Raw genomic sequence first — 26,313 nt, 5'->3', positions numbered from 1 at the left:
TTTTAAATTAATTTTGTATAAAGACAAGTGGTAAAAAGAAAGAAGCTTTTATAATTAGTTCATTTTTCATCCTTTGATAGTTTGATTTATACTAAATTAATTTGAAAATTTATAAATTTAACATGTAAACGCATCACTAATAAAGTAGATCAGTTTTAATGATTTAGATTCGTTATTTGAAGTTAATCTGATAGGCTTTCAAGATTTTATTTTTATTTTTTTAGTATAGGTTGGAGGTCAAATCCTCTTATTATTTAATATTCACAAGGATTTCCTTTTCTGAATTTTGAACATGCGACGTTCTCGATAAGCTTTGGAGTTAAAGGTCACTAAATTTTGTTATGAAATTGAGAACACCATAGTTTTACTCACACTATATTGAGGAAACTGTTCCTGGCAAGAGCGTGCTGCATAAAGAAAATCATCTACCCTCGCTTGTTTGAAAATTTCAGCTTTAGTCACTTCATGCTCACAGCTTTCGAACATTTAATTTTTAGATCTAAAATGATATTAATTTTCTGGCGGATTGTATGGCCTAATGTTGTTTTTAATTTCAATTTATTTCTTCATTATGATACTAAATTAATCAATTGATAATTAAATTAACTAAAAAAGTTTACCACATGAACGAATTTGTGCAGAGTTCCTGCTTAGCTAACACATTTCTATAAGGTTTACCCTTGGAAATATGTTTACACAGGATTTGCTCATAATAAAGCAAATTTGAGTTCAGTACAAATTTGTACTTGACAGAGCAGGTGTTGAGCCTGTGCAATTATTTTTACCGTTTAATGTGAATCCTATACAAATTTTATTGAACGTAAATCCTGTACAACAAATTTTTTTTCGTCAAATGTAACCACCTATACAAATTTTATTTTGTGAAGTAATCCTGCTTAAATTTATTAATACGACCATATTGTTCAAACTTTTTGAATAAAAAACGATGCAATGCACACAAACTTTATGCATTGTTTATGTATTTCTGAATGATGAAGTTCACAGATAGAGACATTTCAAATGTATATGGAAAACGAGCGTAGACTTGTTGAAATTTGGCACCCGAATGCAAAATTGATGAAATTTCAATTTTGTTATTTGTTTTGGTATGAAGTACAATGTATAAAGGCTTCATGGTTCCTCACCTCTCCCGACTCCTGAGAACGGAATTCGGACCCTAAATTAACTCAAATTTTGAGTTTAGATCCGGAACGTCTCCGATCTGTTGTGACACGAATATTAAAGGGGCCCCATGCATCATCCGGTCGGATCTAAACCTTAAAATTTGAGTTACTTCAGAGGATCCGAACTCTACTGTAGTGGCCCAAGCCAACGGTCAAAATCGATCCCCTTATCTCCAAACGTAATCCAAATCTCAATCTCTCAATGCTTCCCTCCTCTCATTTCACTTCCCTTCCTTTGTTCCTTTCCTTTCTCTGATCTCTCAATCAACAACCATCTCTCATTCTCTCTCCATCCATACAACCCCTACAACCCCTACAACCCCCACAACCTCTCCCTCTCTCAAATGGCCTCTACAATGTGGGCCAGCACCTCTGCCAAGCCCACTCCACTCTCCGCAAACACATCCACCCGCCGTTCTTCTCTCTGCGTCGTCAGATGCTCCCTCAGAGACCTGCGTGACCGCATCGACTCCGTCACCAATACAAAAAAGATCACTGAGGCCATGAAGCTTGTGGCCGCTGCCAAGGTCAGGCGTGCCCAGGAGGCCGTTGTATCCGGCCGCCCCTTCTCTGAAGCCCTCGTTGATGTCTTGTTTAATATCAATGAGCAATTACAGACTGAGGACATCGACGTCCCACTTACCAGGGTTCGCCCTGTCAAAAAGGTCTGTATGTATGTTTTGAATAATGATACCCATAAGGTGTTCGAAGAAATGTCCCAGTCAAAAATTTCAACAAATTGTTTTATTTTTTGAAACAGATTGCACTGGTAGTAGTGACGGGTGAAAGAGGGTTGTGCGGGGCTTTCAACAACAACATACTAAAGAAGGCGGAAGAAAGAATGGCAGACCTGAAACAATTGGGGATAGAATACACAGTTGTCAGTGTTGGGAAAAAGGGCAACGCGTATTTCATGAGACGGCCCTATATCCCAGTTGACCGCTTCTTGGAGAGCGCTAGCTTGCCTACTACCAAAGATGCCCAGGTGAACAAATTCAGATAACACATCGGGAAAAAAAAGAGAGTTTGCTCTGTTGTTAGAAATATAAAAAGTTTTGCTCTGTCATTTTTATTTGTTATCAGAAAGAACTGGTTCCCTTATCAGTACATGCACCCGCTAGGTCCAGTACCATTACTTGCCACACTGTTCTTATAAACCATTCATATTGATACTAATTAATAAATGCAAAAAAGAAAAATTGTTGGAAATTAAACTCAGGTGGTGTTTGCTCTCATCTTAAAAAAAAAAAGAAAAAAAAAAGAAAAAAAAAGAAAAAAAAAGAAAAAAGAAAAATCAATGAACTGACTCGGTGCAATACAATACTGAATGGCAGGCAATAGCAGATGATGTGTTCTCCCTGTTTGTATCGGAGGAGGTGGACAAGGTGGAGCTTCTCTACACAAAATTTCTCTCGCTCGTAAAATCTGATCCAGTGATCCACACACTCTTGCCACTCTCTCCTAAAGGTGAAATCTGTGACATCAATGGCATTTGTGTTGATGCAGCTGAAGATGAACTCTTCCGCCTCACCACCAAGGAGGGAAAGTTGACTGTTGAGAGAGAGACCGTGCGCACACCGACAACTTCATTCTCGGCGATCTTGCAATTCGAGCAGGATCCTGTGCAGATATTGGATGCGCTACTTCCATTGTATCTCAACAGTCAGATTCTCAGGGCATTGCAGGTAAGCAATTATTGGGAGTTAGAAAGTAACATTATGGGGGCTATTTGGATTGGGTCAATCGAGGTATTGATTATCTGAATTCGGTTCCCCTAGAGTAACCCAAATTTTGGGTTTGTATCTGGACTGTCTGATCTGCTCTGGCACTATTAAAGGGGCCCCATGCATTCCACGGTCTAATTCTGTTTAACTTTATGATTAATCATACTATTTTTGTAAGAAGAGAAAAAATCAATTATGGAAAAACCGAAGGAGTGCTCGAAGGGAAGTAAACTCAATCAATTAGCAAAACTCGGACACTATTATAAGAGAATAGTTTATGTACTTAAAAATCCTCCGGTGAAACTCAATTTATACATAAAATAAACCCAAAAACTAAAAAAATTAGGGATTACCATATTGAGTGTTTCACCCCAGAACCTAAGCTCCATATGACATGTCAACTATTTTGCAGGAGTCTTTGGCCAGTGAACTGGCAGCAAGGATGAGCGCCATGAGCAGTGCATCAGATAATGCTACGGAATTGAAGAAGTCACTGTCGATGATATACAACAGGAAGCGGCAGGCCAAGATCACAGGAGAGATTTTGGAAATTGTGGCCGGTGCTGATGCTCTCGGTTAAGATACATAAGATCCATGTTTCATATTCTCTCTCTCCACTTGAGTGTAAACTTCTTCTTTTTGCCAAGATGGTGAATCTTATTTGTATCTGATTATTTCTGCGAGAAACCAATAAGTGGATTCTGAATGGCAAAATACGTATATATACATAAGATCCAGCATATAATTTTGGTACTTTTTTTGTTAATACATTCCATCACACACATAGAATTAATGGGTTATTATGATATAATTTGTTTAATAATGAGAAAGGTAATTTTTATGTTTGGTACATATTTTTCTGATTGATGCTTGGCACTTGTTTTATTAATGGGACCCGTGCAAGGAGCTCAATTAATTCTACTATTTCTGCTTGTATGTATAGATTGGTATTACGAGTTTATGTTGCTAACAATCTTATAAACTAACAAAAGGAAGAACTAAAATTTTAACTGCTGACTATACTACTCAGCATTCAAGAATAAAATAGGGGATGGTAGGAATACAAATTTATGAACTAAGTTGTGGATATGTTTGATGTAACTGTTGGGATTTCGAGTAGGTTATAGTGCAACAATTTGAAACAGTTCAAGATTTGTTCACTACCCGAAAATCAGAATTCAAGTATAAAACTAATTCTAGGATTAAAAACAGATTTTACCACTAGACACGCAGCGGAAACTTCAAGTCTAGCAGTAGCCTTCTTCTCCTTTCCTTCGTGTCAGATCCACGCAACAGCTCAGCAGTCACACCTTTATCAATATCCACACGAACATATTGATAAACTTCTGTAATTCGATATGCTAGTACCGAATTAACAGCCCCTCTTTCTTTCTATCTCTCTTTCTATTTTTTCGAAAATCTGAATAATGATAGTCCACCAATTCTGAACAGATCACTGCATATTTATAAAGCATATGCACCAGTTCGTTTGAGCCTATTCATGGCATCAATTCGTTGAACCCTTTCAAAAGACTTATCCATTTCAGATCATATCAGAATATCAGAAATTCGGGCCTAGTCCAATAAAGAGTTGATCCATATTAACTATTAATATGGCCCATAAATATTCTGGCCTATAGTACATTTCTAACAGTAACCAGTGCTTATTTGTTGTCTATGGACGGGAGAAGAGACCAGAAAAATAGATTTCTTTTAGTAATTAACAAAAAAAAAAACCAGTACCAAACAGAACCAAATAATTTAGGGCAACAGACAAAATCAGTACCAAATGGAATGATAAAGCTCTGTGCTAGAGTGAGAAAAATAGCATGGTGAAGTCGGCTTTGTCACGAAACGGCACAATATGTAGAGTGGAAAAAATATGCCCTGTCGTGCCGTGTTGGGACTAACACGCCGTGACTTTGATCACGTGCTGTGCCGTGTCGTGATCAAGTTAATTTTTCACGTGCCGTGCTGTGCCGTGACCAAGTTAATTTTTCATGTGCCGTGCCGTGACTAAAATTATGAGGGGTGGTCACGGCACGCGAGTCACGCTATGACTCACGTGCCGTGACCAAATTGTGTCTTGACCGATCACGTTAGTCACGTTTGATCGCAATTAACGTTATTTAAATTTATTTATTGAGAAAGGCAATTATATAATAAGTCTAGACTATAAATATTTCATGGCAAATAAAAAGTAAGTCTAGGGGACATTTCATGGCGTTCAAACAAATCATTGTTTAGATTATCCGAATAAAACAGAAGTCTAAAACATAAATATAAAGGAAGTTGGGCTGAATGGAGAAAGAGAATTAGTGAGAATTAATGAGGTGAAGTTACGCTGGGTGTCACTAATTGTCAAATCACCTTCCCTCAAAAAATAAAAATAATGATGTCAAATCAACTTCTCTACTCTCGTAGCCTTGTACCTTTCTACGTTGCACGACACACACTATGATACTAGTGACGCCACCCGACGATACCAGATGACCAACATTTTTTCAAATTGGAATCAACTCCCGTATCTTCCATGTCTAACGTGTCTACCGTGCCATGCCTTGCTGTGTTCAGTGCCGTGCCGTGTCCAAGTCAATTTCTGTGTCGTCACTACAACAAAGTAGACACTTTTTGCGAGAGAAAAAACGCTTTTACGACGGTCGTCCTTCGCAAAAAGTACCATCGCAAAAAGAAAAAGCTGAACAATGAGAGTAACCCGTTGCAAAAAGTCACTTTTTTATCCTCGCGAAAAGTATCTCATTCTTGTTGTGCGTGCCGTGTCTTTTTTGCTAACAATTGGTCACGGCACGTAACTGACACTCGTGCCGTGTCGTTCCGTGACGGAGCTGGCTCTGGCGTGCCATTTTTTCCACACTAATGGTATGTGCATCAATTACGTACTGTGATTTGCGTTTTCTGTATCGTAACTAATTGTTAGTAAAAAAAAGACGGCACCGAAATTGTTTTGGTCACGACACAAAACACGACACGTTTAGTCAAGATAATTTTTTTTTCTAACATTAATTTTTCATTTAATATTTTAAAGAATCGTTCCATATTTTTTTTTTGAAAACTTTAATGAATTTTTCAATAAACAAATTTAAATTATTAAAGAAAATAGTCAAATGTGATCAAACATGACTAACGTGATATGTTACGGTATATTTAGTTACAGCATAATTATTCATATACCGTGACTACTCCTCAGTATTTTGATCACGGCACAACACGATACAGATCAAAGTCACAATACAACACGACACAAATTTTCCACTCTACGCTTTGCAAACATGGGCCGATGGCGAGACACGTGGCTTGTATATGGTTGCAGCTTGCTTTGCATTCATCTCTAATCGAACTCACCGCGAATTCTCATCTTGCTCATAATCTCGACCGTTTGTTTGAAATTTTGTACGGATCTTATAAAACGTCCGAAAAGACTGCATAGCACTGCATCGTGCACATTCAATTTAAATCAGACAGTCAAGATCACATGCCATTGTTGCTCTCGTCGTCATTATGGTATGACAGCAAATACAGTTTTAAAGTTGTTGTGATGGGTGTTTCTAGCTAGGTTACGTTTTTGTGTGACATTCATATATTATAAACGTAGTAATATGTCGTGATTCGAGATTAATTTAGTTCATGTAATGTTACCGGTGGCTTTGTAATACGATTATATATATATATTTTTCAAATAATTATGAGAGCAACTTTTAAAACAATACATTAATTTTACGCAATTAAAAGCTATATTAGTACATTTAAAGCAAATCACATGTATACTAGACGTTTTCATTTAAAATGATTGAATCACCTAAACTGATACCTGTGCTTCGAGTAATATATAAAAAACTTGGACTAGAACTTGGCATTCTTTTTTATATTTGTTTTTACCGTTTAATTTTACGCTAAATTAATTCAAAATTTTAGTATAAATTTGAAAGAGAAATTTATTTTTTTATTTTTTCTAAAAAATGGGATACTTTATATAATTTTCCGAAAAAATAACTTAGAATTAATATATGATTGTGATCTAGGCGTGGTTATATAATATCCAATTTCTTCTTTGTGAAATGCAATATTTTGAGATGTAATATTATAATTTTGTAAAGTTGTCCGTAAATTTTATGTCGTCAATCGTTATAAATTTATATATACTATTAAAATTTTAATTTACGTTTCCAATTGAAATGTAGAATAATATGATATGATAATAATTGGACGGATAAAAGAAGTAGAGGGAGCGATTGCCTATAATTTGTGTGGCCCTGTCGTAATTTTGATGCATATGTTAAATTCGCAGGTAAATACCTCCAAAATAATGAATTATATATGTGTACAATTAAATTATATTAGAAGTTTGAATTGGAATAATTCTTTTTATGTACTAAAATATGTGCACGCAATATTAAAAAAATACATTCGAGAATTTGGGTGGTTTCTTTTTGTTAAGATAAAAATAGATCTTATATAAAAGTTGGAAGAATTACATCTAAATTATTCAATTTTTTAATGAAATATCATAATATCCAATATCCCCATAAAAACTTAACATTTGTTTTTCAATCCTCTTTTATTTATTTAATTTTTTTATTTCATATTTTAAATATTGAATCGAGAAATATGTCTTTACGTTTTAAATGGATATTTTCCTTAAATTAATTTCCAACACAATTGAACAAGTGATAAAGAAAGAAGATGCTTCATAAGCACCTCAACTTAACTTCTTCGCAAATGGAAACTGAACGTCCGATCTAATCGTCTTCTCTCGAAAGCATCTCTTGCCTTGCCCCCGCTTATCTCATGGAAACTCAACAAATCACTGAATCATGTCCTGCCCCTGGCTTCTTTAACACAACTTGAATATTTTCATATCTGGTTCATATAAAATTGAAATCAAACATTAATCCACTTCTCCTTATCTTAGTTAGTACGTGCAAAACAAGATTAGATGCAGAAGAGTAGGCTCTATAAAGTATAAAATGTTTATCTTAGGAAGTATATAAATTATATATACAAATATGAGGTTGGCTACTCTACAAGCATATGAGCTAGGGCATATGCTTATAAGTTATTTTTGCATTTTTTTATGTCAAAATGGTCGATCTGAAGCACTCAACATGTTCTCCATACTAGAATGTGCTTTGAGCACTCGGCAGCTACTGCCCAGTTATCAAAAAAAAAAAGAATGTGCTTTGAGACCAAATTTTATATTTTTTGAAATGTTTTTACTATTTTTTCAGAATTTTTTAAAACAGTTATAAAAAATATTAAAAAAATAATAAAAAAAATGAAAAAACCATGTTTTGAAAAATTATGAAAAAATAGTAAAAAATTCCAAAAAATGTAAAATTTGGTCTCCAAACACATATTAATATGGAGAACATGTTGAGTGCTTCAGAACAACCATTTAGACATTAAAAATACAAAACTGACTTATAAGTATAAGCTCCCAATACTTATGGAAGTAGAGTAGCCAAACACTACAAATATACAATAATTATATGATTCCTTTTTAAGGCACAATAGTGGGAGCTATCAAAACAGGAGTGCCTTTCCGTATAACTTTTTTTGTTATATTTCCTGATCATTATTCTTAAATTGACAAGACAAAAATCAGAATGACTATTTTTTGTTCGCAGCTTCTGCGAAGGTTTAAAAAAAAAAAAAAAGGACTATTTTACATTAATTGCTTCTCTCGGAAAAAAGAATCTATTTTTACTACTACATGGAAAACAAATGCTCCGGCCCTCAAATTTCTAATCAGAGTATCATATTAACCCAATATGGTGCACTGATGTTGAACAACAAGTTTGTCGAAATGAACTTAATTTTTTTCTCTTTTTAGCAAGAATCTGATTTTATAAAGCAGCTTCCCTACATAAACTGCATCTACTAATTAAATCATTCAAAGTCCATTAGATCTCTTAACTTTTGCAACAGCAAAAACTCCTTACAAGTTTGTCACAGGCAAATTGAGAACATGGAAACAAATCAACAGGTACAGATATAACATCAACATCCATACGTCTAGACAATTGATAAATGATACAACTCTGGATGTCATTTATTGGTCGCGCTTTGCTTAGTTCATTTGCGGTCATGGAGCTAGCAGGAGCATACTGCATCCTTCTGGCGACCATATTTTCGAACTAATTTTACATCTTTTTTTTTCTATCGGGCTAGGTTGCTTTAACTTAGCCCAAAATTGTGTAAATAAAACTTTTTCTTAATTAATATATCGTTGGCGACAATTTGTCGCTAACCATCAAAAAAAAAAAAAAAAAACATCCATACGTCTAACACATAATTAAAACACCAAACTCACATCATGAAAAATTATTGAAACATCAGCTAATAATAATTTTTTCAATTGTCTTGATGTGAGCATGCAACTTTTTTATCAGTCGATCAACCGCCATATCACGCCATTTTGGTTTTACAATTGTAACCGTCTTAAGGTACTTCCTTTGGAATAACACATTTCTTTCTTTTCTCAATTCCTCCTGGCTTGGCTCTTCTTTTGGATCAATGTCCAGCACCTTTATATTAGTAAAAAAAGTTCATATTAGTCTAATAAGAAAGGTGATCATCATATAAGTACGTACCAGCTAGTTCATAATAGCACTGGCATTGCTTCATACGATAAAGTTTATACATAAATTGTTATTAATCAGAGTGATAAGGCAAGGTTGGCTTTGGCCACAATTTACATATCAGCCCAAGCAGAGAGAAGCAAAATTATTATATAACCAGACTATAACCAAGTGGATGTTATTAGCCGTACCAATTATTAGTTTATTTTTATTAGTAAAGTACACAAGGGCCGTTTAGCAACACCTCTTTAAGGATTCTTAACGATGTTTGGAGCTTAATTCAGCCGAGATTTGCAAGGGAGAGAGAGCACACCGCTCCTCCAGAGATCATTGTGAGGAACACTCTAAATGATGAGAGATGATCACTCCTTTTGTTATTTTCTTTGCTGAACAAGGGCTATGGTGGTGAAATTATTTTTGTCTTGTTTTTGTTCTGTGGCTGGTAAATGGTGTAACTTATTTCTTTAACAATAAATACATGGTAGCCTCTGACTAACTTTGAAAAAAAAAATAATAAGAGAGAGGGAGGGAGAGGAAGGGAGATTACTTCACAGGGATGCAAAACGAGCTCTTCCAGAGAAGGAGAATGCTTGAGAAGACGAGTCACAAAATCAATGTCATAACTCAAACCCCAGTAGGCAATTTCCATAACTTGCAAGTTGCTGAAGGTTCTACACTCAGACATGTCCTTCTCCAATTTTGCCTTTATATTAATAAAGAAACATCAATTTGAATGAGCAAGAAAAAAAATCCATTTTTATTATTTAACTGTCATTTATAACACATATCATCTCAATAAATGGATCAACATGATTAGCACCCAATGAAATATAAATTTGAATATGCAAGCAAGAATTTCCTTAGTAATTAAAGAGGTATTGTATCACAAGTCGCAACTATCTGCACACATCTGTATTGCAAATTCTTTAATTCATGGCCACAGAGATGATGGACACCAAGTTTCATTTTTTGAAAAAAAGGCATACGAGTTCCCGTTTCATATATGAAACATGATAGGTAACTTACATACTACTGACACCAAGTTTCATTAAAAAAAGATTTAATTAATTTGAGAAGGGAATATACCTTGAATTGAGGACCCCACAAACCAAGACGCAGATATGAAACATATGAAAGACTGTTTAGAAGGTTCAGAACACCATGGTTCTCGTTCAGATCTATGCTGAGGTTAGCATATTGAAGCAATGCCGTGTTCTTGAGTTCAATACCTGCCACTGCATCATCACAATCAATGATAAGAACTTCAAGACAAGGACAAGAAATTCGAGTTTTCCTTGATTGATAGCAATCAAAGATAGCCAATCCCTTCAACACCTCAGATGAAATTTCGGTGATATTCAAATGACAATGTTTTAGAAGCAGAGCTGCAAGGACAGGGCATCCCAGGCAAAGCTTTTGTATGAATCTATCATCATCATTGAGCGCTATGCCCATCAAATATAGAACCTTCAGAGAAGGTAGATGTACTGCTTCCGGCCTAATAATAGTCTTCTCACCAGTGTAGATACGCAACTCAAGAAGTTCTAGGCTTGCGCAAGAGAAAATTAAATCAGGCAGATCCAACTGATTTATTCTACAAATATTGATATAGACCATCCGAGGCTTTAGCAGCGCTACATGGTCAAGAAAGTCTAAAGAAATTTCAGAACCATAATCGTTAACACAATTATTGTATACAAACATGTCCAACTGAGTTGGTCTTCGATTTTCCAACACGCCATACAAAAAATTCTCGAATTTGTTCTCGCCTTCTATCATTGTTTCAACATCAAGGAATCTAGTATCCACCCAATCATCAATGGAAAATTTTAGAACCGGCAAAAAAGCCCATGCATGTCTCCATTTTTTGGATAGGATGCATGTCTGAACCGCCTCTTTTGTATTCAGGAAGGAGAGGATGTGGGTCAATATTTCATCAGGCAGGTTACAGAACCAGTCCATGGTGTTGCCCAACTCCTCTGTTTAAAAACACACAAAAAACACAATCTTTGAAATGATTTGCTCAATTTAAAGAAAAGGGTTCAGACAACATGTTGCTGCTAACTACAAAACTCCATTACCATCACCATTATCTATAAACAAAACTTGAGTCAACATATAGGCGCTGGATCAGTAAAAGCAAGGATTGGACCGATTGAAGCAAGCAACAAATCAATTGTTCCAGTATTTATCTGTTCAAATGATAACAAACTGGGACGGATCTACTGAAGTAATCATGTAAAAATGAACTACATTTTTGGTCTTCAAAAGGGTAGGTTCACCAAGTTGAAAACTGCATTTTCAATTTCATTATCCATCACCAAGTTTAGCGCATAAATAATGATATCCTGTTGGAAGCATCACAGAGAGACACAGATCAACTAAGTAAAGGGACCCACCCCAGCAGTAATTGGAGAGAAGCATTCAACACATTGACGAGGGCGAAAAGAAAGCATTCAATAGCACAGAGCACCCTAATGCTGACTTGCAACACCTGACCAAGGTAAAAAAATAAAATATATATGAGACATGGCAATGTTTCTTTACCTGTTATAGCCTGTTTGCTCAAACATTCGCCAAGTTCCTAATATAAGGTGTTCGTGAGTCGTGAGACTGACCAACAGAAACCTAAAAAAAAAAAAAAAAATTCTAGACAGTACGATCTTATCTAAATCCTTTAAAGGAGAAAAGAAGGTAATGAAATGAAAGCTCTACTTCACATATGCCTACTAAGGTTCTTTTGCTCTTTTTTATCTCTAATAAGAGAGGCACAGATGCCTACTAATATGGAAGACACACGTACCATCATCAAACATGTCAAACATTGAGCTCTTTTTCAGTTTTATTTTACAAAAGGGACATATATAATTACGGGATGTACTGCGTTTGACAGTGAAAAATAAGTTCATTCATTTATTGCATCCAAATTAACAAAAATAACTTTCATTAAGAAGATTAATTTTTGAACCCCTACAATTGGAATACTGAATTTTCAGAGATTGCATTCGCTAATATTGTTTGCGAAACAGCAAAAACCACAAAGAAAGTTGCAGCCAGTCTTTATGACATTTCGTAAACATTAGTTGCGATAACTTTTATATACAACAAGTACTTTAGAATATTACAAGATACACCATTGTGAAGATATGCTCTAGAGCACGTAGATTAAAACTTCAAATGAAATCCTTGCTTCGGAAGTAATAGCAAATTTCTCACAAAACATTAACCAACATAGAGATCCCTATAGGCACAGACATTTGTAACTATAGTATGTATCTCAAAAGAAACTATAGTATGTATTATCCTTTATCCTTTTTATTGGTTACATGGAAAAATAGGAAAATCATATGCTTTCATCTCTGTCCATATTAGCACAAACTTTTACTAATACAAGAACATCTCAAGGTGGAAATTATCGTTAAAAGTATGAAAAAGAACATCGGCTTATTAATCTCTGATGTTGGGTCTGATATATTATCTACAATAATATATGGTTTTCAAATTATTGTTATGACAGAAGTCCTTCACTGAAATAAATGAGTTTGATAGGAAAGTGAGGGTAGAATTGTCCACTTATGATTGATGTGTTACACATATAGGAGCAAATCGAAATTGCTACGGCTAATTAGATATTTGTACATTAATTCTCTGTGGTGACAGAATCGAGTAAAAACTATATTGTCCTCTCGTTTATTCTTTTTATTCGTTACATTGTTAAAGTAGGAAATTCATATGCTTTCAAGGTTAGTTATAGGGTTGTTATATCAAGTGAAAACTATATTCTGTATTTGCAGTGTTGCTACATGGTGTATCTCAATGAAGGATAGCTATAAGAGCTTAATTTACTTTCATTGAATAGAGTTATCAGGTAAAAACTATATACTGTATCTAAAAGTTGCTACATGGTGTATTACAAATTTACAATGCAAAAATTAACATTCAGTGAATGGGGGCAAATATGCATTAATCGTCTCTCCTTCAAATCTCCCCAGCACATATATCCCTTACAATTTCTGCAAAGATTCTGCTATATTATGTTCCTGTCTTCTAATTAAAGAGTGAAAAAGCATGCATATGCTGTTAAGATTAAAAAAAAAAGTTTCAACCAAATACAGATTTTCATATTTCATGAACCTGCTATAGCTATGCATTGTGCTTTTGGCAAAAAAAAAAAAAAATCAGAATTTTTTTAATCTGTAGACCGTTTTATCAGTTGCAATTGTTATCCCCTCCAATAGCAAATTATCATCAATTAGCTCCTTGATCATACAGTTTACTCTTTCAAATATTGTTTGAAATCTAAGTTTTTCAATGAAAAAATATTTATAGAAAAGAAAACCAGGTTTTCATCATTGTTCTAAGATGATTGATGGAAAAACTAACACAGAGTAATTAATCTAAGAAGCGAGTTGAGCAGATCACAATGCGTCCTTGATCATTTACTTCTCACAGAGACTTTTCCTCAAACACCTGACAAGCCAGCACAATATCTGTGCAAAAACAAAAGAAAACAACTTTATTCCTCTCAAGTTCATATCTACTAAATATGAAAATTGCAAATCTTTAAAAACTAAAGTAAAAGCAGTAAGTTCAATAAAAAATTCACTAAAGAAAATGTGAGACTGATGAGAGGGATGGTTCCAGTAAAAAATTATGATTCTTAATTAAAAGACACCGATCAAGATTATAAACAAGGAAGCTTACAGAATTTTAAAAAAAGCTTGTCTATTCCATGGTTTTATTGAAGAATAATAACAAAGGGGTATTGCCTGGAGCCTGATCAAATTTGCTGAACTAGAATGGAGTGAAGAGAGACGGAGGAAGAGAGCAAGAGGGATAAGATTTAATTTTTTTTTTTTTTGAGTGTATCTCTTTAAAATACAGTCTATTGTTATATTTGGTAAGAAATGATAAAAACATACGATAATAAATCCTATCTCTTTAAATCACTCTTTCGTTATGTTTGGTGAAAAGAACAAAAAAAAAAGAAAAAAGAAAAGAAAAGATAACTCCTACCTTAAGAAAATAGTAACGGTTGGAATTATCTTCTTACTCTCTTTTTTTTATGACATATAATTTTTTAGGATACCTAACATCTTATAATTTTTTTTTTATCTCTATCTTTATCTTATTTTATCAATGTTTTTATAACTTTTATATTTACCACTATCTTTAATTATCATTGTTGAAAAATTAAATCCTCATATTAATCTAGAGTCAATCTCACCCAAAAAGTATCTCAAAAGAATCAGAAAAAAAATTGAAAAATCTGAAAAAAAAAATCGAATAAAAAGAGAGAAAATGTAAGTTGCCGTACAAAAATATGCACAAGCAATTGTTTGTTTCAGTGTTTGGAAGAGATGTGGGAATATCTAACTAACTTAAACAAGGGGCAAGTTACCTATAAATTTATATGATTGTTTTCAATTTTTTTAATAGATGTTTTTCCACCAATATTGAGAAATTAAAGTGCATTGGTATTTTTTTTTTGTTGAATGATAAAATTTCATTTTGATCCTCACCAATATGTTTTCATTTTGTCCAACAATGCACGTTTTCATTTATTCAGATACTCAAATTAAAGTTATTTTTTTTTTTAAAAAAAGCTTGTATGTTCCATGGTTTTATTGAAAGTAATTTAACATCTTTTACTGATAACAAAATGTGCATTAGAGTTTTAACTTTTAACTAATCTTACCGAACTCGACTTTAGAAATTTAAATTTCATAAATATTACTCTTTAAAAGATTTGTAACCTTTCCTATATATTGGATCTTTAATCCAACCACAATAGGCATTGGTGGATTATAAAAAAGCTACATATAGCCCCTAATTAATCAGAAATTCTCATTTTTATAAAATCCTAATTATAAAATTATTCTTTAATATATTCTGGAAGTATCAATTCCAGTTCATTGAAATACTTCATTTGAGAGAAATACTTTTTGGTACTACATGGGTCTTACCATTAATTGCTATAATTTCTCAATATTGTACGAGTATAAGAAATTCCAATTATATTACATGTTTGCTTTTATGTGCAATGAGAAGAAAGATAATTTGTTGAACAAATATTTTATGATGTACGCCATAATTAACATTATTATTAAACAAAAATAAGATACTGGTTCGCCAACTATGCTGTTGAATATACTGGGAAAAAGTATTCAACAATAAATACCATGAATTAAACTCATTTGTTCCTATTTTTTTTCTTAAACCCCCTTCCCAAGTCTCCTCGCATCACATTAATTGCTCACATTCTCTTATAAATCTCCTCCTTCTAAGTCTGCCTTGTATAACCTCAAATCACTTATTTTCTACCTGTACAGATATAATGGCTTGGAATCGAGGCTGTCGCTCCAGGTGACCATATAATATAATTCTGATGATTCTCTGGTGATGCAGAACTTGTTCAAATTGTAGGTAAGCTGCATCATAACACAGATGCTTGATGACAAGTGCCATTGAGTAAGTCACAGTATTTGGTTTTCTCTGTGGCATCTGACAGCAAGCACTACCAAGGATGCCCAGGCCAAAGGTATGACAAAGTAAACACAATTACACAATATAAAATGAAAACGTATTAGGATTATCAAATTTGAGTATCTGGAAATTTATTTTTGAGGGGTGAGATTGAGAATTGGGATCATGCTATTCACCACAAAATGGGAGGGAAAAAATAGAGTTAAAGAATTGCGTGCACAGAATCAATTAAATGACAAATACAAATAAAAGGGAAATTTTATCTTAACCGGTATTCTTCCAATAGAGCCCTATTAAAGAATCAATAACATAAAGTTTATGTATTGCATTTGTTAATAATACATTTTCGTTGACAACAGAGCATCCAACGACCAACATGCATTTGACGTTAATGCAGTGGGATTGAATATAACAGGCAGCATGAAACCAATTAAGATCACAGGAGAGATTTGTAATTAAGTCTAAATCACGGTCTACAAATTTCTTTAAATTAATACAACATGAGGGCTCTTGCTCTTAATTGCCTTATCAATCTTATATTTTCTCCTAATTCATCTAATCAAAGACACAAGTTCCTGCATACACTACTTGTTATTCAAAAGTCAAAACCAACAAGAAAAGCTAAAGTACACAATATACACTAGTGCCGAGCAATTTGATCTTTTATACTTCGATATCTTCAATTTCTGGATCAATGTTATGACCTGAACATGAATCCCTCTGCATTTCAGTTTGCGCATCTCCGTTTTTAGCTCTTTCAGGAGAGTAGCAGTAACTCAATGCTTTTGCAATTGAATTCCATTCAGGTTTGGCAACTGCTCGGAAATTGAGTCGAGAAGGTTCAAGTTTTGCAAATAGAGCCTCCTTTATATTCTCTCTTGTACCTTTATCATATGGGTTCACAGAGTTGATATACCTTTGCTTAAATCTTTCATGTGCTGTCTGTTAAACAATATATATAGGAAATAAACTTGTTATATATTCTACTTAGTACTAACATAGCATTGAACTTAGGATATAATAAACTACCTGATTAAGAGAGATGAGATATCCATGAAATACCAGGAGTCCACCAAGAAACCAAACTACCATCAAGCTAAAAATTGCTAATGTAAATATTTCAGGCATATGTTTAATTATTCCCAAAGTATTATTGTTTGTCGTAGCCATCTTCATCATAATTCTCCATGATGACACTACAAATATAAAAAGAAAGAATACAAATGCCGAGAACACAAACATCAAGTAGTGCCGGTAATTTCTCTGCAGAACAGGAAACAAAAATTAGGTTAAAAATCTGGCAAGTGGATCTATTGTGAATATTTTAAGTTTGAAGACTTGATCACCATATTTATCTTAAAGGAAAAAATTATATGCCTCTGAGACTCTTGAGTAGTCAAAGAGGTACAGTTTATGTAGAAGTTTGGATACCAGTCCGATGCATTGGCCTGTCCAGGGGCAGTGGTGGTCAAATTTGTCAACACAGTTGTCACAGACTGCACAATGAGAACTCCTTGGAGGTCTAAATATCTCGCATATTCTGCAATACTTGACCTTTATCTCTATTCCATTGACATTAACTCTCCTGCTTCTGCTCCTTCTGATGCTTTTACTCTGTGCGCTTGTCCCGGTTTCCATTAGTTGTGTATTTTGGTTTCTAGGGATTATTCCTGGATCTCTTGTCCCGACCAAAAACAAGTTTGTAAGAACCTGAGAAAGACATGGATGATTGTTCAAGAGGTTAATTTAGTGAATTATACAATTAGAGGAAATAATCTAGAAAAGACAGATGGAAACAATCAGAGATTTGTTTTGATTTGAACATCTTTTTACGTACTATAATTGATAGTGTCACAGAGATTATAGAAACTACAGCCAAGATCTTTGGTGAAACATCACTTCTGTAAGAAAAGAAGATCCACTCGCAAATGATAATAGAAATCACAGTCAGGATAAAGCCGCGTGGATCAGGACCACAGATCATGCGGCCTCTAAAGAAAAAGACCTGCATATATAATTGACTTTCTAATTTAGATAATGCATAGTCAAAGTAGATTGAAATCATTAAAAAGGTGTTCAAAAGTTTACACATCCAGTATAAAGTCCCCCAAGTGTAAACAAAATTAAGAACCAAACTTTTTTCCTGTAGCAATAAACGGTCTCAACTCACTCAATAATGAAAATATGATGTATGTGTATGTCACTAAAAAAATGATTTAATTATAAGTTTAATGAATCATCAAAATCAACATTTAAATTCATAATAGACACCTAAATTTGCTTCGAGCCTGCCAGTCAACACACATTTACAGTAATACTACCCTCATAGGTTCGAATTCTTTGCTTCTAAATATCTAAAATAGAGTAATAATGTTTAAAATACATCATGAAGCAATAGCTAAAACAAAAAGGAAAAAAGGAATAGTACAAGAGGGAAATACATAGTATTGATCCTTACATTCTTGCCAGGCCAAACTTGATAAACACAGACACGAGGGACCCGCTGATCAGGATAACCACAGATGAAATGACATCGCCTTGTTATTTCAGATCTCCACTCTAATAAAATCTCTTTAATTCCCTTTAGTGCATTCCTCGTCTTCTTTTTTTCATCTAGTTCTCTCTGTGACTCCACACTAGTATTAGCATTACTTTCTTCAATACTGATTCCCTCTTTCTCAGTCTCAGTGCCTAGTAGTGTAGTAGGTCCCTGTTTCTCTGATTCTTTGTCGATGGTGATTTCTTGTATCTCTCCTTCTTCTTCGTTGTTTGAATCCATTTCTCTAAGCAATAGACGTCTCGCAAGAAATTGTGTCGTTTCTGGTAAATTCGTTCAGAAAGCATCCATCCATTGAACGCCGGTGTCAACTCGTTCCGTTTCGGGTCGGATATGAAATTCCGTTTTGTTCCATTCAAGAGACATGTTTCAGCAAAATCCGGGCAGAAACGATGATCAGTGACTTTTCGGGCGGAATGCACCTCTCCGTCCGGAACAGAATAGCCACTGAGACGAAATTGACAGGAAATAGATTGATCTGAAATAAAATCATTAATCATATGACGCACGATGCGAATGCTCCAAAAGTTCTACCTCCGATCACCAACGAAACATATAAAAGAAATCCAAACAGATAATTTGGGCAATTTTAAAAAAAAATTCCAAAAAATGTAAAATTTGGTCTCCAAGCACATTTCAATATGAATAACGTGTTGAGAAGTTCGGATTGACTATTTGAACTTTAAAACTAGAGATATGAACGCAAATTAAAACAACCATTTTAATTTGCAAAACATAGTAGTCTTACTCTCTCTATTAAAGATAAATTACTAATGTATATTATAGTAAAGAATAACATCTAAATATAATTTTTTATTCATAAATTAGATTTAATATTTTTCACAATAAGTTTGTTAGTTACAAAACATATATCATATTATCAAAATATTAGACACTAATTATGTCACAGTGTTATATTGTTCATCAAAATATATATGTATATGCAGTTTAATAAATCATTGGTATGAATATGCAATTTAATAAATCAATTTAAGAGCATAAAATAGATTTGTTATATAATTTAATAAATCAATTACTAATGTATATTCTATGTGTAAACGGTCGAATACGGATAATTACAGATAGTTAAAATCTTACTGTATTTTTATCTGTTATAATTTTTCGGGTACGGATACATATACAAATAGTCTCGGATACTGATACGGATCAGATAATTTAAGTAATTTTTTAAATTCGGATTCGTTCAAAATCGGATAATATCCGATCCGTTTACACCCCCTAATTTCGATAGAGAAAGTATTTTTGATATTCGTGCCAGATTAAAACTGACGACTCAGATTTTATTGCACTCAGTGAGATACTGCACTGGATCTGAAGTCCATCACCAGCGAGGCAGCGACAAATCGTATCTATGCTCAGTTCAGGTCCATCTTCTAAAGACTAGTCAACGACCAATTCAAACCCCCCAAAACCCTAAATTACATCGCCATGGACACCTTCGCCCAGAGGAAGGCGGCTGCGATGGCTGAGCTGGAATCGTCGGCGCCGGATAAGTCCCCCAAAGGTGGCGTCGATGCCCCAATCATTCCCCTTCTAGATCTCCTCAATTCCCACCCTTCCTTCTTTACCACCTCCTCCTGCTCCGGGCGTATTTCCATCCTTCTCTCTAACCCTGATTCCTCCACTCAACAAAAGAAGAAGGCGGGAGGAGGTAGGTGGTTGTATGTTTCACATGAGAAGCCTGATCTGGAGACGATACTCGGATTGCTTTTTGGGGTCCTAGAGGAACAAGATGTGGGTTTTGAGGCAGTTTTGAGATTTGAACCTATGATTTTGGCTGTCGATTGTAGAGATCTGGATGCGGCACGTCACCTCGTCACTGTTGCTGTTTCATCTGGTTTTAGAGAATCTGGCAAGTATTTTTCATTTGCAGTAAGGTGTTTGTAGTAATGCGTATATTTGAAATGTTCATATTATACATTTTTTAATGAAAAATAAAAGATTCAACGTTTATAGTACGGTAGTACAACAAACTTTGGTATATGTTATCTTATTATGATATTATCTATGTCAGACGAGTAATTTATGTTAGTTGCAGGTGTAACAAGCGTACAGAAACGTATCATGGTCGCAGTACGGTGCTCTATACGTATGGAAGTACCTCTTGGACAAGTTGGTAATTTGCTTGTTTCAGATGAGTATGTTAGGTACTTAATTGGCATTGCAAATAACAAAATGGAGGCAAACAAACAGAGAACAGATGGCTTTCTCCTTGCTCTGCATGCAAAATTAGCATCAATCAGTGGAGAAGAAATGCCATCAGAGCAGATTAACAATTTTGAGCGACCCGGTACTAGTACAACCTCATTGGTACCAAATGGAATCAGTGATCTAACACTTGATGATTCTAATATTGAGCTTGGTTGCCTATGTAAAGAGGAAGCTGATGAAGCCAATACTCACAAAAGGTTTTGATTTCGGTAATGATAATACTTTAGGTTTTGATTGGTAATGGTACATATTAGCTTATATTGTACTAGATTCTCATATAACATTCCAACCTCACCATGACAACCCAAGTCCGGATCCCCTGAAGTAACTCAAATTTTGAGTTTGGATCTGGACCGTCTGATCAGAATCGGGGCCAATCCGGTCTGAGGTAGATTGCACAGGGCCTCTCTAGTATTTGTGCTGAAGCAGATCATTGGACCAGATCCAAACTCAAAATTTGAGGTACCTTAGGTGATGTGAATTCATGGCACCCCCACCCCTTCTTCCCTGTGTCAAACTTCCTAGAAAGAAACAAATAAAATTGAAGAGAAAAGCAGGAAAAAACAAAGAGCAATGTAGTTCAAGAAAGAAATTTCTTATATGGCCAGTTTAGAACAAGTATTGGCTGGTATATATCTTCGTGTTGATTGTACTGCAACCGAGACTAGTGCACTTATTTATTTATTTTTTTTTTAACAGTTCAAATTCAGCCTTAATAAAGGAGATGGTGCCAAACCAAAACCACAGTCTCTCTACTTCAGATTTGAATGTAACAGGTGAACCAATTGAGAAGCTGTTCCTCTGGGGACAATCAGCTTGTGCGTATAGCAATAACAGAGTACTCATTTTTGGCGGATTTGGTGGCATAGGCCGTCATTCACGAAGGAACTATTCTCTAATTCTGGACCCCAGTTCAGGCTCGCTAGCGACATTAAATGCTGCGGGCCCCCCGTTGGAACGAATGGGGCACTCTGTCAGTCTAGTCGAAGAGGATGTGTATGTTATTGGGGGAAGAGCGGGTCCTGTAGAAATACTAAATGATGTGTGGGTTCTAAAGAGAAATTCCAATGAATGGATGCGACTTGAGTGCACTGGAGATGTCTTTAAACCAAGGTACTGAGCTACTTTGACTTCAATTATTTTTTCAAAGAAAAACAAAAAATGAATTCTGTTTATCTTAAACAAAAATTTGTGTTTTGACCTAAAAATAAAGGTGGCTAAGCGCCTAAGCCACCCCTATGATTTTAAAATTTTAATTATATGTATAGGAATTTAATTGAATTTTATCTTTTTTAGACTTTTTATATAGTCTAGCCACCTTCAATAAATGACATATGTTTAGTTGTGGCCTAGTGGTTAAAACTCTATTTTATGGTTGAGAGGTCTTGGGTTCAAATCCCACTTACTACAATTGTACATTTTAATTTTCAGCCACCCCTATCAAAATTTTCTAGTTCCGCCCCTGCAACTGGCTATTCTATATATTTGAAAACACATGACAAATTACATACTTATATCAAGCATTGACTTTACTTTGGCTATTTGCCAAACCTAACTAAGAAAACAAAAGCTAATTAACATATTGACCTACAAAAATCAATCTGTAACAAGCAGATATAAACTCGGAAGGTACTTGCCACGTGTTGCCCATTTGGGGTCACTTTTGATTTTAGATTTCTTTGTGTTTTGGATAGATAATTTATAATGGAATATAAGTTGTTCATCACATTGATCTCACAGTCTGGTGCTATTTGCAACATCTTTCACCTATTAAAATTTGGATTTAGTTACAAATATGAAAAATAGAACTAAATACTGAAACTCTTTTTTTTTGTGTTGAACATTCTAAAACTTTCTGTGCTTCTGCTTAAACTGGCATACTGTCAGAGGATAATTTTGTTAGGTTTATCAATGTAGTTTTAGGCTTCATAGTTCTACCTTTCCCCTTGTGATATACTAAATTTTGAGATTATTTAGACAGAAAACCTAAATTTTAATCATTTTTTAGTAATTTGAATTTTCTTGTCATGTGCACAGGCACCGTCATGCTGCAGCAGTTGTGGGCTCAAACATATATGTATTCGGCGGCCTTAGTGATGAAGTAATATATTCTTGCATGGTTGTATTAGACACCAAATCCATGCAATGGAAAGAGATTAAGAAAAGGGGAGATTGGCCGGGCCCATGCCACTCTCATTCAATGGTGGCCCACGGCTCCCAGTTGTTTCTGTTTGGAGGGCATAATGGTCAGAAACCACTTGGCGACCTATACTCCTTGGATACTGAATTATTAATTTGGAAAAAAGAAATTATTTCCGGAAAACCTCCTTTTGCAAGGTTTTCACATTCAATGTTTGTCTACAATCACTATATTGGGATATTGGGTGGGTGCCCTTTTAGACAACAAGAGCACCAAAAACTAGTTCTTTTGGATTTCAATAGAAAGAAATGGGTTCATGAGAAAATTGAATCTGTCGGTAAAAAGAACATGTGGGTTCGTAGTTCGGCTGTGGTAATTGATGAAGAGCTTGTTTTGGTAGGTGGTGGGGCTGCATGCTATGCATTTGGAACATATTTCAATCCACCAATGAAACTTAATCTGAATTTCCTGAAGATCATAGATGGTTTGAATTCAGATTCAAATTTTGTTTTTCAAGTTGAGAAGAAATGTGCAAAAGAGATAAAAGATGTGCTGAAAAAATCAGGGTGGTTGGATCTCAACAGAAAAGTTAAAGTGGCCCCAAATGGGCATTATGTGCTATTTCCTGTAAACGGGGGTTTTTGTGATTTTTTCTTTAGCGAGAAGGCAAATCATGAAAAGGAAATTTTGATGTCTTGCGGGGGCTCTTTGGAAAAAGATGAATTAACCATCAACAAAAAGGGGCCCAAGTCCCCTCAAAATTTAATGAGAGAGTTAGTAAAGCCCTTATTGGAGAGCAGTGGGATTCCTCTAGAATTGCTTGAGCAGCTTCCTACAAGGTTAGTTTTTTACAAGCATTGTAGTACCAGTTCCTAGCTAAATTTTGTTTGTATTGCATAATATTGTTTATTCCTCTCATCGTAAGGAGTTAATACATTTGGTACATTCATTGTTGGCACTTCGGTTTATTTCTAGTTTGGACTCTTGATTCACTTGATCTCATTTGAACATAACATGAAATGAAATGAAACACTTAAATCCAGTAAATTCGTATAAATCTAATTGAGTGACACTATAATAGTATGCATATTATGGACCGACCTGTGCTATAGATTTATGTCTCTATTTTCAAAGTCCAAACAGGTGATCCGAACAGTTAAACATTATCTCCATATGAAAATATACTTGGAGACCAAATTTTATATATTTTTAGAATTTTTTTAGTATTTTTGTAGATGGGTAGAATCACTACTCTCTGATGGTCAAGAATTTTTAGATCAAGTGATTTTCTACCTATCTAATAAAATAGTAAAAAAAAAATTCTAAAGAGTGTAAAATTTGGTCTCCAAGTACATTTTCATATGATGATCATGTTTAACAGTTTGGACAGTTTGGATCAATTGTTTGAACTTTAAAAATAGAGATATGGATCCATAGCACCGGTTGATCTGTAATATCCATATTACTGTAGCCTCACTCAATCTAAGTAATCTTAACTCCTGAAAGCTTTTATATTATTATCTTTTTGTTTTTTTGGGTAAATTGTTACTCAGGTGGGAGCAACTTGGTGATATGGTTGTGCTACCTAAGAATGCATTTAAGGATCCTCGATGGGATTCCATTGCCAAGGAGCTGTGGTCAATAATTGCTAACTCACTTGGGACTCAGCGCCTTGCACGCCAAGTAAGAATCATATTACACAGTTCATACTGGTACCTGTCTCAATTAATACATTTACCTTTTGTACAAGAGAATGAAAATATGAGAATCAAGCTGGCAATGTTCAAGGATTACAAGTAACCAAAGCACAAATACAAGTGAAGTACCACTGTGTTGGCACTGTCCAAACTTTTTTTTTAGTAAATTCATTTAGGGGAATGATCTCACATGCCCGGGCAAATCACTTAACTCTTGCTCAGTGCGGTGGCACAAATTTTGATGCACAAAAAAGGGTGAACCCTGTACATCTCAAGAGTGAGACCCTGCATGAATTTTAAAGCAAAAAAAAAGATGAACCCTGTATTGGGCAATAGTTGCCACCTCTCATTTATTTATTTTCCTTTTCTTTCCCAGGGTAGTGTGATGTCAACTGGTACAAGAGATAGTGGGTTGGAGCTTCTCTTGGGGTCTGATGGGTGGGTTACACATCATGAAAATGGTATAAGCTATTCTCTTGATGCCACAAAATGCATGTTTTCTTGGGGAAATCGCTCAGAGAAGCTTCGCATGGGTTCTTTAGACTGTACCAATGAGGTCGTAGTTGATTTGTTTGCTGGTATTGGCTACTTTGTTCTACCTTTCCTAGTCAAGTACGTCTCACTCCCTTTAGAAGCATGCGAATAATATTCTCTTTACTTGGATTTGCAAAAGTATTTCCATGTTTACAAACATGCATGTGATGTTTTGAGTTTTTGTAGGGAATCTCATGCAAAGTGTTTAAATATTTTGTCCTTTTAATTTATCATTAGAAAATTAAAGGATCATACTTTGTCATCAGAGCCCATGCTAAGCTGGTTTATGCATGCGAGTGGAACCCGAACGCATTAATTGCTCTGAGACGCAATATTCATGACAACTCAGTGGCTGATCGGTGTATTGTACTCCAAGGAGATAACTGCATCACTGCACCTAAAGTTAGCATCTTTCTGTCTCCCCCCCTGACCTGAACACTGACAGTTAATGGAGTGGGGTTCCGATCAGGATCATGACCTGACTCCACTCTTGATAATAATTTCTAATTTTCACTGATTGATGACTACTTGTTTTTATCTTACTGATCAAATGTAGGCGGTTGCTGACCGTGTTTGTCTTGGCCTTCTACCTTCCAGTGAAGGTAGTTGGGTTACTGCCGTCAGGGCTCTGAGGTTATTTTTCTTTCTTTAACTTAAAAAAAAAAAAAAAAAAACTATAAATGAATTTCACAAATGTATACTGTTTTCCATGTCAGAGCGGAGGGAGGTATGTTGCACATACATGGTAACGTTAATGATTCAGAAGAGGCCACATGGTTTGATCATGTTGTACAATCTATCACCAGAATTTCCCAAAAGGAAGGTAGCAAGCACTATTGATTTTTTTTTTTTTTTTAATACACATGTCAAAACAGCTTTAGTGACTGTGTTTCTGTGCCCCAGGTTTATCATGGCATGTAACCATACATCATATAGAGCGTGTGAAGTGGTATGGGCCCCATATTCTGCACCTAGTTGTTGATGTCAAGTGCGCACAGATCTAGTTCTTAGCTTTCTTTTTTCTTGTTTCATCTATTTAAACTTAGTTCTATTTATGACATTAGAAAATATCTGGATGCTTTTGTATGACGTAGATATATATATATATATATATATATATTTTCTTTAAGACAGCCTGTTGTTGCGGATGTTATTGTTTG

At 34.8% G+C, this 26,313-nt stretch overlaps 4 protein-coding genes across 5 annotated transcripts; 2 read left to right on the top strand and 2 right to left on the bottom strand.

The window, feature by feature from the left end:
* The first annotated feature begins 1,358 nt into the window (after positions 1 to 1,358).
* Positions 1,359 to 3,758, top strand: ATPC1 (ATPase, F1 complex, gamma subunit protein). Its single transcript, XM_078325132.1, has 4 exons — positions 1,359 to 1,849; positions 1,945 to 2,169; positions 2,519 to 2,869; positions 3,321 to 3,758. The coding sequence occupies exons 1-4, from the start codon at positions 1,529 to 1,531 to the stop codon at positions 3,486 to 3,488; spliced, it is 1,065 nt and encodes a 354-aa protein (XP_078181258.1). The 5' UTR covers positions 1,359 to 1,528; the 3' UTR covers positions 3,489 to 3,758.
* A 5,503-nt stretch (positions 3,759 to 9,261) lies between these two features.
* LOC144575212 (F-box protein At4g22280-like) lies at positions 9,262 to 11,469 on the bottom strand. The gene is made up of 3 exons (XM_078325325.1): positions 10,594 to 11,469; positions 10,055 to 10,210; positions 9,262 to 9,453 (listed from the first exon to the last, which is right to left on the bottom strand). Exons 1-3 carry the CDS (start codon positions 11,467 to 11,469, stop codon positions 9,262 to 9,264), a joined length of 1,224 nt encoding a protein of 407 aa, XP_078181451.1.
* A 5,187-nt stretch (positions 11,470 to 16,656) lies between these two features.
* Positions 16,657 to 18,772, bottom strand: LOC144575211 (putative protein S-acyltransferase 1). Its single transcript, XM_078325324.1, has 6 exons — positions 18,452 to 18,772; positions 18,315 to 18,347; positions 17,831 to 17,998; positions 17,425 to 17,703; positions 17,023 to 17,256; positions 16,657 to 16,935 (listed from the first exon to the last, which is right to left on the bottom strand). The coding sequence occupies exons 1-6, from the start codon at positions 18,770 to 18,772 to the stop codon at positions 16,657 to 16,659; spliced, it is 1,314 nt and encodes a 437-aa protein (XP_078181450.1).
* A 1,147-nt stretch (positions 18,773 to 19,919) lies between these two features.
* Positions 19,920 to 26,306, top strand: LOC144574726 (Met-10+ like family protein / kelch repeat-containing protein). Of its 2 annotated transcripts, none has more exons than XR_013518288.1 (10): positions 19,920 to 20,423; positions 20,610 to 20,979; positions 21,482 to 21,895; positions 22,820 to 23,761; positions 24,476 to 24,605; positions 24,996 to 25,231; positions 25,391 to 25,555; positions 25,710 to 25,786; positions 25,870 to 25,976; positions 26,057 to 26,306. XR_013518288.1 is itself a non-coding variant. In XM_078324765.1 (10 exons), the coding sequence occupies exons 1-10, from the start codon at positions 20,000 to 20,002 to the stop codon at positions 26,155 to 26,157; spliced, it is 2,937 nt and encodes a 978-aa protein (XP_078180891.1). In that variant the 5' UTR covers positions 19,923 to 19,999; the 3' UTR covers positions 26,158 to 26,306. The 2 variants fall into 2 exon arrangements, 1 of the variants encoding a protein (XP_078180891.1); XM_078324765.1 differs by having other exon boundaries at positions 19,923 to 20,423; positions 25,420 to 25,555.
* Positions 26,307 to 26,313: the final 7 nt, after the last annotated feature.

Source organism: Carex rostrata, chromosome 23 (assembly GCF_964058835.1).
Source record: "Carex rostrata chromosome 23, lpCarRost1.2, whole genome shotgun sequence".
NCBI lineage: Eukaryota > Viridiplantae > Streptophyta > Magnoliopsida > Poales > Cyperaceae > Carex > Carex rostrata.
Note: the sequence above shows the minus strand (reverse complement) of the source record. Positions and strands in the feature narration are given on the sequence as shown.